The 13,430-nt window shown below is 37.7% G+C and overlaps 1 protein-coding gene across 1 annotated transcript; it reads right to left on the bottom strand.

Moving 5' to 3' along the window:
* Positions 1 to 2,025: 2,025 nt before the first annotated feature.
* LOC141596802 (uncharacterized) lies at positions 2,026 to 8,695 on the bottom strand. Its single transcript, XM_074417050.1, has 9 exons — positions 8,427 to 8,695; positions 5,982 to 6,079; positions 5,453 to 5,611; positions 5,270 to 5,375; positions 4,666 to 4,848; positions 4,083 to 4,242; positions 2,876 to 3,192; positions 2,472 to 2,561; positions 2,026 to 2,231 (listed from the first exon to the last, which is right to left on the bottom strand). The coding sequence occupies exons 2-9, from the start codon at positions 5,994 to 5,996 to the stop codon at positions 2,167 to 2,169; spliced, it is 1,095 nt and encodes a 364-aa protein (XP_074273151.1). The 5' UTR covers positions 5,997 to 6,079; positions 8,427 to 8,695; the 3' UTR covers positions 2,026 to 2,166.
* Between the last annotated feature and the right edge of the window lie 4,735 nt (positions 8,696 to 13,430).

Raw genomic sequence — 13,430 nt, forward strand, 5'->3', positions numbered from 1 at the left:
CTTCCTTGTTCCGTAAAATAGGATATACAGAAGATATTTTACCAAAAGATATAAAAATTGATTGGGAATAAATATCTAGAGTATTCTAGAACATTCCGACTCGGCATTTTAAACGGTTTCTTAGAAAATGAAGCGGTTTTTGACCCGTACTCCAAATGAGCTCTAATTACTGTCAAAACGATCGCATCGGCGCGTAGATGACGACCAAGGGGTAGACCCGAGTGTTTAAGCTATCACTTGACAATAAACTTACGAACTGTCATAAATCGTTCCGCATACCAAACATGCGGCCCAATCATCACTGAGTGTTTGGCGAGAGGTGCTTAAACGAGGTGTCTACAAAAACTACTTTTAAAGTTCCTTCTTAGAGACTCTAATAAAGTAAACGGTAATGATTTCCAAAACATGATGATATATTTCTTTTTTTCTCTAATCGCCACAGTTGAAAATGTTGTATCAAAATTATTGCCTAACCCTCTTAAGTCTTAATATAAGAAGGGATATTATTTTCAATCAGTAGGTCTCACGACCGTCTCTCACTAATTTAATGGGAGTCATAATAGAGAAAAAAGAAATTCAGTGAATCCCTCACCCCATCATGTGAAAGGTCTCCCAATAACGCTATTGAGAGACTGTCTCTCCGGAGTTTTTGTGATTTTCAATATAGTTATGATGTGACGGTCTTATAGTATAAGATGGTCCATTTATATAAAGATTACTTTTTAATTGATAGCAACAGATGATGCTTGTTTTCTAGATGAAAACGTCTTATTCTAAAATTTGTGATAAAATAACTGGAATAAGATTCAATTCTAAATTATGAAGGACGTAGGCTTAGTAAAACCTTCCTAGATTGAAGAAAGAAGGGTTAGTAAAAGTATTTCGAGAGTGTATGAAGAACGAAGGGTTAGTAAAACCTTCGTAGTCAACATATATGTCCCCATTTTTTAGAGGAAGTATAGTTTTTTTTTTTTTTTTTTTTTTTTGGTTGGATCATATAAATAACTGAAAAAATACACACATTTGAGCTCTATTTCAATCTCAAACTCTATACAATTTCAAATTAACAAATTCTTATGTGAGGCTGTTTTACACTAAAGTTATTGAAAAACCATCTACTCCGTATCAATTACGTAAATAACCTTATGAGACGTAGCTATTAAGAAATTATTTTGGTTATTTACTTTGAGTCCCACTTTAAAAGAAAAAAATCCAATAATACCAGAATGGTAACAAAAGGAACAATAATAGCGGATTAGCGTCGCGAGTAGTAAAATTAGTGATAGTGATAGCAAGATTAGTAAAAAAACAGTATTAGAAATACCGTATGCCTCCACTACATTAAATTCACAAAATTAGTAAGCAGATTTAGTTTAAACAAATTAGAGACAATCCCGTGAATTTTCACGTGTTACACTAGTTTATATAGTAGTAAAGAAACTTGCGGTTTTCAATATCACATTCAATTATATCAGAAATTAGATTGTTTTTGAACAGGGATTATTTTGTCGAATAATTTGCGAGGATAATAAGCACGCTTTTTTCTTGTTAATTATGCATTTATGCATCGTTGTCATATAATAAGCCAATTAGTGTTAATTGCCCCACGCAAGGGTTCATACAAACATACAGATTGGCTTACTATTATGTTGTGGGGTTTGGCATCGCATCTACCAGCTAATAGCTTAGATGTGAACAAAAAAAGATAGATGAATTAAAGGTGGGATTTTGACCGTGACCGTGACCATGACATGTACCAGGCAGATTAAACGAACAGTAAGTCTCCTCTAAAATGACACAACAATATCAAATGGAAGCTGGCCAACAGGCCAAGTCCTGCCACGAGATTCTAAGAGCAGATCTCGGTTGTTCTGAGTAATGCTTCATACCCCGGTCATGATCTTTTTGGGGCCTTAGGCAAAATAGTACATTGGGTGGCCTTTTAAAAAAATATACTCGTATTAAAAAAAAAACCTAGAAGATTGGGCCTCTTTTAAACTTAGGGCCTAGGCCATCACCACTCTAAACGACATTCAGAGCCGCGCTTGAATATTTGTAGTAATAAAATAACTATCGTCTTTACTTTTCTCATTGGTGCTATCTATGCTCCCTTGTAACTTTGTAAGCATATCATCGCGGAGATATGCGGGGAAGACGGAAATTGGTTCACAGCTTCTCGTCATTGGAGTGAGTTGGTGGACTAGGGATTTGATCGACAAAGAACTCCTCAACTGAAACAAGGAGAAATTAGAATTACGGTAACAACCAGTGGGTCTTGTACGGGGATTCAAGGATCCCTATAGGGTTAATGGGTTGGTCTCATATACACGACCATCTCACACATGTTTCGTGAGATACAAACTTACATACATATCTCTGACCAGAAAAGCAAGTAAAGTCATTAAGGTATTTGGAACAAAAATGCACGAACGTGAATAAAACATGCTATATTTTACATAGAAACTGCTTACCTATATCATCTTGCTCTGGTGAATCAAGAAGTATATCAGAATCAGAATGCAAAAAGGGTGAGCCAGGATAATTTCCCAATGCTCCAAGATCTGAAGATATCAGTACACGGCATTAGTATTATGTCCGAAAAGAATTAGAGAACTAGTACCACAATGCTGTCTGAGAATTTCTAGATAGCTACAGGTTTCTCATACATTAGACCTGTCACATCCGTCATTTCTCAACAATTTAATTTTTCATCTTTTCAACAAGACAAGCTTGATCCAAAAATGATTTAGAGTCGGTGACGGTAAACGAATGAAAAGAAAAGGGAATATATGACTAAAATTCCCGGTTAGTTGAATCAGCATATCCAGTTTAAATACATGGTACACATGCAAAGAGACAGGGGACAAAAACTCACCTCCCAAGTTTGATAAATCTGCGGTTAGATCAGATAGGCTAAAATTCCACGGAATTTGAGCCAAAGACCGAAGAGAATCTTTAGAATGTCCGTCCCCGCCATCAGGTTGAAACTGCAATCCAACTGAAGATCCCACGTCAGACTGGAAAGCTGTATCAAGCGCAGAAGTATCTACTCCCATCCCTGGGATATCTGAAGCAGTGAATGGAAAATGGCCACTCGATGCCACTGATGTTGGACTAATCGGCATGTCTGACATGGCATTACTAGGTGGGATGACAGGTGCAGGATCCAATGAGTTACTCTCCATCATCATACTGCAACAATAGTCATAGTATAAGAGAGAGTAAGGGTCCGTTTGGATTGAAGGAATTGGAGAGAAGGGGAGGGGAGGGAAAGGGAGGGATTTAATTTCCTTTGTTTGGATAAAAAATATGGGAGAAAGGAAATGGAAGGGGAGAGAAATGAGAGGACTTATTTTCCCTCCTATAGAACAAATTATAATCTTTCCAAGGGTGGCAAGATTTGGAAAGAAAACATTATTTGGACTCTAATTATACCACCACCATCCTTCAATCCTCCATCCATTCGTCATCTCCCTCCTTCCTCCCCTTCCATTTCCCTTCATAATTTTTGTTATCCAAACACCCACATTCCATTTGCCTTCCTCTTCACTCCCCTCCCTTCACCTCCCCTCACTCCCCCTCCCCTCCCTTTCCCTCCTAAAATTGTATCCAAACGGACCCTAAAGGTATGAACTGATCTTCAATTAGTCTCTTAGGGTGTGTTTGGATAGCAAAAGTGGAGGGAAAGGGAGGGGAGCGGTAAGGAGGGAAGGGAAAGGGAGACAAGGGAAGGGGAGGGGGAATGAAGTGTGGTTGTTTGGATACAATTTCCCTCCAAATCTTGCCTATTGTGGAGAGATTTTGATTAGACTTAGAGGAGGGAAATTGGATTCCTCCAAATCTCTCCCCCTCCATTTCCCACCACCCTCATTTGCTATCCAAACAAGGGATTTTAAATCCCCTACTCTCCCTCCCTTTCTTTTCCCTCCAAATCCCTCAATCCAAACATACCCTTAAGAGAAGGCTCGCGCTCATAGACCTAAAATTAAGAAATAAGTAGACATAATGCGGGCCGGTCTTATGATAGGCTTATTATGAGACTTACTGATATGAAAAATTGTAATTGTGGAGAAGGCACTCACTCATTCCCAGAATTCATAATCATAGGTTGGAAATTACTGGGAGCAGGGACTCCGTTCACGACATGACAGCTGGATAATCCATGACTCATAGAATCAAGACGACCAGCAGCCGGCATTGGAGGCGGATGTAGAACCGGGTATCCCATAGGTAAGTTGTTAGCTGTGGTGCAAATAATTTGGTCAAACACAGGCATAGAGGAAAATAGTCACCGAGGAAAGAGCTTTATACTGGTATACAGCACCATTAGGAGCCCTTTCCAGAAGAGAAAGGAACCAGACATAACATAGATTTATCAAGAAAATTTGTTCAACGTAAATTTCAGGATCTTGCATCTCCAAAAATGGTGAAGAAACTCTCTATGGAACATAGCTTGCATTGAAGTAGAACTCATAAAAGTGAACAAAATTATCATCAGTCTGACTGCAATAACTATTTTTAGGCATTGCTATTGTTAAAGTAAGATCACATAGTTTTCCCAGAAAAAGTGGAACGTCCCAAATGCACTCATTGACAGGACAAATGAAGCACAACTCAGTTAGAGTTGATATCATAGTTGCCGCTATCCACAAATCACCAACTTACCAGCCATAGGATGTATTCCATTCCGAATAGGAGCCACAGGGACGTTCGGGTGAGCAGGATACTTCATCAGATGATTCTGATGTTCAAGAAGATGGTTAAACAGAACAATTTGCTTCTTCAGTTTTAGCCTTGTATAATAGGCCCTGAAAAAATCGGCATTTTCTTCCTCCAGTTTTTGCCATACTGAGAGAGACAAGTGAAAAGGACAAGAATCAGAATACGGAAAAACAGCAATAGAACCAGAAGCCTGTTAAAAGTTTCCCAAGCAGAGGCATACATACATAATCCTGAGTCATAAAAATAATTCTGAAGCTGTACCCACTACAACTATCAGTACCCTCAACAAATCGGTAGCTCGAGCGCTCACCATAAGTACGGAATCTAGAATTTTAAATAGCACTGCTCCCCACAGGTTTTATTCATGAACATAAATCATATACGGAGTAATCCATTCTTGCACTATCTATTTGTCACGTAATATTCACTAGTTTGATTAGTTGATTTATCTTAATTTGGTAATCAAATTAATTACAATAAAGTTCAGTTTACACTTTACAGGAGACACTAGGCAAAGTTTGCACTTTCAAATGCTCAAGGTTCCTACCTAAAGTAGTAAATCCAGGATCAATCCTTGCACGATTAAGAAGGGTTTTAACCACCTCATCTCTATTCATATACAGTTGTAGACATCGTTCTATAAGATTCTGGACCTGCAGTAAACCATTATCTTAACAAATTCCGACAGATTATTTTAGCAAACCAAAAGTGGGCGAGAAGATTGCCTCACTAGTTCAATATCTTCTCGAGAAACTTTGCGTCCATCATTACTTGATACAGCAGCAGAACCTGAGTCGATAACTGCTTCTGGATCATTGTTTTGTCGGTCACTTTGTGACTCATGGGAAACTTGGTCAGGGGACTGTTTTTCAGTAGTAGTTTGAGAGTCCTGGACAAATTTTATATCATAAATCAGGCACATGCCACATTTATGAAAAACAGCACTGGCCACAATTTATGGATTCGATACGGTATCATGGCAAAGCACAAACTTAACTTTGAAACACACATAAATACAGGAAGCTCATGTCTCACACAGTCATACTTACCTTAAAAGCTCTTGGTCGAGGGAAAAAAACACAATAATTTACTGGTCAAGGTATATACAGCCAAATAGGTTCACAACTTAAGTATCCAAATGGCACACGCGAATGTTGTACGATCTATAACCAGCACTCTCAAGCCCAATACAGTGAATCCATTTCCTACGTCAACTACAACAATAAAATAACACAAAATGATAAACAAGGTAAATAGACCTGTGATGTCTTCATTTCAGTATTTCACCATAAAAACAAATGCCACATCTTGCCTCGTGATTGTGCAAAGTAGGTGCTTACGTCTATCAAAACAGATGCTGAAACATAAACTTTGAAGAATTAACATGGGCACTTGCAATGCTCAAGTAGATCAGTTTTTAAAGGGAACCTAAATGTTATGTCTCAAAGAGCAAATTATAATTAACTTTAAACATAAATGGCAATTGAACAAAAAAGTCATCTCATATGGAATACTAACATAAAATATTACTCCGTACTACCATAACATAAATTCCAGAACATCAAACTCGACTCAGATGAAAAATTTACTAACTCGACTCAGATGAAAAATTTACAGAATATTGTTACGGAATACCACTTTAGATGATACAGCCATCAGATATTTAGAACCAAACAGCATGACAAGATACATTAATAGTACTACAACAGAATCATCAGTAAGCCGAGCTCCTATCACTACTCATCCTTGCCTAATAAAATCCCCAACTTTACAACCGTATTAACAAAAAATAAATCACGACAAACATGATTGGAGAACAATTGTATAGCAGAAGCCCAAGTGGCTAATCCAACCACCAGTAACTCAAAATTCAACATTGATTTAATGTCATATAGCTCAACATCTATAGGTGCACAACATAATGCAAAAACAATGTACTCAAATCCATTTGAATGTTTTTGCCTGATATTTAAATTTTAAACTATAACATATGATATATTTTAAGGGTTTTTTTGTCAAACACAACCTTTAAAAAAAAAATTCCAAACACCACTTTAAAAAAAAAAAAGTTTGTCAAACACAACCTTTAATAATTTTTTTGTGTCAAATACAACATTTTGGCTTGGAGACTCAGCATTTTGGCCAGAGTTTGACCACTTGCAATGGGGTGACTTTTAGTTGATGTTTGAAATAGCAAACAAGGCCAGTTCGAGGTGTTCTTGGACTCGTTGGAAAGGTGGGAGTATATGCTTTAAAGCGGTTGTCAACAAGCTGGTCAAAGGTGACTTTATGTGGGGTAGATTGATGTGTAAAACACAACCTTTAATAATTTTTTTGTGTCAAATACAACATTTTGGCTTGGAGACTCAGCATTTTGGCCAGAGTTTGACCACTTGCAATGGGGTGACTTTTAGTTGATGTTTGAAATAGCAAACAAGGCCAGTTCGAGGTGTTCTTGGACTCGTTGGAAAGGTGGGAGTATATGCTTTAAAGCGGTTGTCAACAAGCTGGTCAAAGGTGACTTTATGTGGGGTAGATTGATGTGTAAAATAAGGCCGGTCACAGAGGGGTTGATGTAAGTCAAAGTAGGATTTTGTCGTGGGTCAATTCACTCCCCCATCAAACCACCACTTGCAACCTACGACCGCCACAAATAACACAACTACGACATACCTTGCACTCCCAGTAACCTACATACCAAATTTCAGACCAAACAAAACATCACAACCCCGTTAAAAGACCCACGAAAAACCCTTTGACCACCCCCTGTAAACCCACACTTACAGCCCTTTCTCTACACTTACAGCCCTTTCTCTGATCAACCTTACTTTACGCACTAGTCGACCTCACATAAGGTCACCTTTGGCCACCGTGTTGACAACCCCTGGAAAACCTGTACTCCCACCTTTCCAACGAGTACAAGAACACCTTAAACCGACCTCGTTTGCTATCTCAAATATAGACTGAAAGTCACCGCATGGTAAGTGGTCAGGAAGTTGTCGGAATCCGGCCAAAAAGTCGTGTTTGACAAAAAAAATTATTAAAGGTTGTATTTGACAAACTTTTTTTTAAAGGTGGTGTTTGGAAATACTTTTTTTTAAAGGTTGTGTTTGACAAAAAAAACCCATATTTTAATAAGCAAATAAAACTAGGTTCATACTCGAGCATGAGTATATGACCAACCTATGACCTACTTCGGAATGAGTAAGTGAAAGTCAACCGCTTTCAATCCACCTCGACGAAATTAGGATGTGAATATACTAAATCGACCATACAATCAATAACTTTATTGGCTTTCTCAATGCAAAATCATACCATTTGCACAAACCGAAAACATTAACAAATTCCAAATTTACACAAAAACCATTAAACTAGCAAACAATTAGCGCGACACAAATTCTCGTGCAAGGCTGCTCGGCACAAAAGTTTGCATAAAACGGAATGCATTTGTTCTTGAATCCATTTTGTTATTAGCTTTTGTGAGTGAATCAGTTTTACAAAATATTAATATAAACACAAATTCTCATTTGTGACGGGGAAATGTGACCATTTTAAGATAAAATGGAGTAACCATTATTATAAAATGGTCACATTTCATCCGTCATAATTTGTGACTCGTCACAAGGGAAGCCTACTGTATAAATTATAAAGAAGATAACAATTAAACCAATAATAAATCAAGATCAAGCAACCAAGTAGCGTACCTGAATTAGCACTCAACACATCTGCAAAATAACAAATATATGAACAATATTATTATATATTTCTTGGATGAAGTAGAGAAGATTAAGCTTGCAATTTAAATAAGATTAAGCATAAAGATTAAAGAGTAATGAGATTGGTTAGTTCAGAAAAATGCAATAATTGGAAAGGTGAGTGAGAAAATTAGGAAAAGTAGAAATGAAGGTTTGAAGGAGACGTTATTATGGAGGTTTCTTTGAGTTATTAGTTAGATGACAATGACAATGAGAGCAGTGCAAAAATCAAATTAAAGCTATTCATTGTCGTTTCCCACTCGACACCTTGGGTCGGGTACTCTAGTTATGTCGGGTTCGAGTCATTTTCGGTAATACTAATTTTCAATAATCATAATCATTCAAGTTAAATCGGATGACGTTAGGTTAATTTGGTTAGGGGTGTTTAAACATTCGGGCTGGATGGGCTTGTCTAGGCGGGCTCGAAAATGGCCAGGGGTAGCGGGCGGGTCAACATGGGCGGGCCTCGTGGAGATGGAACCAAAACCGTCCGAGGGTAGGCTCAAGTAGCGGGTTGAGGGGTGTCAAGGTCGAGTTTAGGTAAAAGGCGGTTCAAGGGCGATTGGCCGACCCTAGTTTTTGACCGGTTAGGCCAGGATAGACACAGGTCACGCGCGCCAGGTTTAAGATGATCGGGGGACAGGTCGGGTCCAGGCGTGCGGGTCAGCCCACATGTTTGACCACCCCTATTTCGGATTATGGATTAATGTTTGAACACTCCATAAGATCATTCACTAGTAAAAAAATGACATTAGGCAAGTAGATAAGGCTACGGCTGTTGTAAATAACCGTAGCCATTTATAAAAGGCTACGGTTGTTTGAAAAACAACCATAGCCAAAAATGGGGGAGAATATATAAGGCTTCGGTTTAATGTATGACCGTAGCCGTATGCCCGCAAACAAGACTAAATTAAAATTAAATTAAATAAATGTATAGAAGAAATGGAGCTATCTAGACTGATAAAGAGTCAAAGAGTCTGCCGCCATTCATTGACTTCATTCACTGATTCACGCAAGTCCAGAAGAGAGAAATTAAAAAAAAACCACCTCGTAACCCACCGCCAGCAGCCATATCGTTAACGCCGGAGCACCTCGTCACATACAGCCACCACTAGCGACCTCCTCCTCATCTTGTCGTCGACCGGTTTGCACGATATCCGTCTCTAACTCTCTAAGCCAGTTCGTCGGCAGCCTCTCGCGAATCAGGTATGTATGTTTTTGTTTGTTTAAATCATCACAATTTCTATGATTCCTCATTTATTCTCATTTATCAGGTTAGGGTTTAGGGATTTAGTTATTTTATCATGTTAAGATGCAATTGGGTGTGAGGGCTACGGTTTTTCAATCAATTTTCAGTTTAATCGGATAAAAAAAATGATACAATCTCGGCCAGTTATAAGATGGTTCTATACTATAAATCTCAGTAGAGTGTCGGAAAGCAATGTAAAATGAGTAGATGAATAGTGTTTGGCGATAGCTTAAAAATTATCATACTACTGATTGATTAGCTTATCGAAAACCAGATCTACGATAAATTTTATAAGAAATCAAATTACGTGTTTTTACCATAACCTATCATAATGCCGATTGTTGATTAATTATATAATCCGTAGTTACCAACTGGAACTTGATGAGTTGTCTTCTGTAGTTCTGTTATCCTAAATTAGTTCTCAACTATTACTGGGTTTGCTTTATTGTGCGTCTCGAATAGTAAGTAATGGTAAGATCGCATTTCCCCATGCTTACGGTGAATCAATTTCGTTATACTTGTATGTTGCATTACTCGTACTAATGCACTCCACCTATTTGGCAAAATGTCCAGGTGAAATAAAAGCCACGAGCTTATCTAGGATTCTCCTACAATCAATTTTAGGCGGTGTTATCTTGATAGCAATGCGATGTTGTTGATTAAAAAGCATTACGGCTGCGGAATATTCTAGTTGCTGTACTTACACCCTATAGAAGGGTGATCAACGAGTCGATCGGTGAGCATATCCTTGTCGATGTCAACACTTGTTACTAGTGCTCTTGATCAAGTTTATTTTTTCGCAACTTATGCTATCTTTGATATCAAGTGGATTTACTAGGGGAATAATAGAGGTTAAAAAGCCAATTATTTTGTGAGTAGATGAATAATTGAGGATAAAAAACCAAATATTTTATTTATAAGATTGTTCTATAACATATTTTATTTATAAGATTGAGTAGATGTTAAGGTTTCGTCACTTGTCCAATTTTTACGGATTTGTAGGAATTAGTTCTCACTTGGATAACATGTTTTGTTAGATTGAGAATGAATATGCGTAGGAGGTTAAAGAATTCGAGCAAATGGTGAAGCTTATATAAACCGGCCGCAAAATCGGTCAAAATTAAATACGGGAGTATGGGTGATGTGTAAGGTAGGTGATGCCCCCATCCAAGAGTAAATCATATTCCTTTTTTTATTTTAAACTTCAAATTTACATAAGTTTAGTAATGTTCTCTAAAACTTCAAATTTATTGACTTACAAACTGCGATATGATTTTATCATGGTTGTACTATGAAGTTTTGCTATTCTTTGCGGGTATTGTTCGCTATCTTCTCGTTTGTACCCTTTATGGTTTCAAGCTTTGATTTTGAGTTTCGGACCTATTAAAACTACGTTATTAATGAGATTTTAGGGTAGGCCTAATGCCACTCTAATATTTCATTTAGGGTCAGTCTGCTTTGGTGCTTGTGCGACTTTTTTTTTTAATTTCAACTCCACTTCTTTTAATTTCAACTCCACTCTAACGTTGCATGAGCTTCTACTCACTAGGTGTTTGTTTTTGCTATCATGTGTGACTTGTATCTTATGGAAATTTTATTGAAGCTAGTTGTCATGGCTACATTAAGTTTCTTACAACTTTTACAAGATTTATAAATGATACATTCACTATTACTGAATCTCTTAGCTTAACCATTGTATTGGTAAAATCAAAAATTTCTTGTACTCTCTGAAAGGCATAATTATCAAAAAATGAAAATGTTATTTTGCGGTGGCTAATGGTTTATTGTGCTGAAATTTTAGCTCCACCTCAATGTTCAGGTTTTCGTATTTATATGATAGGCAGGATTGATCCTAGACTACACTCGACACCTATTCATCTTGGGTTCTACACGTACTTTAATGTGTTCTCTCGAGCATTCTTGACAATTTTGTATGTTTACAAACTGCGTGATTAATTTATTTTGGTTGTACATTTAAAAGGTGTTATTGGTGCGATTCTTGTTGTATATTTTTTTTGGTTCAATGACTGGAGTTGAAGGTTTTAATTTGCATCAGTTCAGGTGTGTACTTATGACCGACTCATTCATGTCGTCATATTTCTATCAATTAGTAGAACCATTTACACCCAGAAATGCAATTGATATCTCTAACTTATGGATAAGTAATCTAGTGATATCTTTTCTTTTTCTCGGACAAACAACAGTGGAGCTGTCACGACCTGAAGATTTATATTATACAGGAAAAAAAATACTTTAATTAGATATGGAAATCTTGAAAGCCTTTGAAGTGTGTTTACATTTGCGGGTTGATATATTAACTTGCTCGTTATGAAATCTCATAAGTCAATTGTAAGGCTCTCAAAAGACACTAGAATTTTGTTTATATAATTTTGGTTGCGGATATACATCCTGTGATATCAGGCTACTAATTATTATTGTTTTTTTTTTAAATTTTTTAATTTAGAAATGGCTACGGTTCTTTTATACAACCGTAGCCTTTTCATAACTTAAGGCTACGGTTATTCATATATAGCCGTAGCCTTTTCTATACTTACGGCTACGGTTCAAGAAAACAACCGTAGCCTTAAAAACTTTTGGCTACGGTTGAACAACCGTAGCCTTAAATAATGACCTAAGGCTACCCCCTGATTTACTACGGTTGTACAACCGTAGCCATATGTGGTTTTTAACCGTAGCCATATGTGGTTTTTGTACTAGTGATTTCAACCAAGACCTTACCATCACCACTTTATTTACGAGAATTACAACTTAAAATTATATGATTAAATAGTGCAAATTAACAAGATTACTCTTAAAACCTAAAATATGTCTAGGTCATATTGTATGATACTCTCTCTTATTCTCTAAGTTCTTCCACAATTGTTTTTGACAAGTATTTAGTGGTATGTTGATATGTGGATGTAAATGGAAGTAAGAGAGAATGTGGGGTCATAGGTAATTATAACCACAATGATAGACAAATAAGGAAAGTGAAAGATCTTTCTGAATTTACCATTTAAGGAAATGTGGAAGATCTTAGAGGATAAGAGGGAGTACATTTTATTTGATGCCGGATTTAAACCTAAATCATAGGTCTCATGATGGATGGATTCCGGGTACTCAATCTGGCCGTGTACTTTCTTCGTGTGTCCCGGGGCGTGAAGAGATGCTGGTGTTTGAGCTTTTGGACACAAATGGTGGCGGGTGGAGGGATTACCTTCTTGTTACGGTGTTTCTGCCTTTTGAGAAGGAGAGGATTAGCAATATTCGGGCAAGCCCGAATAGACCGTGTGATGTGTGGTATTGGAGAGCGGAAAAGGATGGGATGTTTACGGTGAGATCGGCTTATCGGCTTCTTACTGGCGAGATGGGGGAGATGGAGGTAGGGGGTGTGTCGGATTGGGAAAAGGGAGAAGTGGCTGTAGAGCAGACTCTGGAAAGTCCTGGTTTCGCCCCGCATAAAACTTTTCTTCTGGCAACTATGTAGTGAAGCACTGGCGACCAAGGCGAACATAGCTTCCCGAGTTCGAGGTGAGCAAACTTTATGTCCTTTATGTAATTATGATTTTGAAACTAGTTTACATTTGATTAAATCTTGCGGGGTTGCGGCTCGGGTGTGGGAGGAGCTGGAGTTGGGGGAAGAGTAGGAGGACGATGCGGGTGGTGTGCGGGATTAGGTTGAGGGAAAGTGGAGGGAGCTAGGG

This window comes from Silene latifolia, chromosome 8 (assembly GCF_048544455.1).
Source record: "Silene latifolia isolate original U9 population chromosome 8, ASM4854445v1, whole genome shotgun sequence".
NCBI classification, from domain to species: domain Eukaryota; kingdom Viridiplantae; phylum Streptophyta; class Magnoliopsida; order Caryophyllales; family Caryophyllaceae; genus Silene; species Silene latifolia.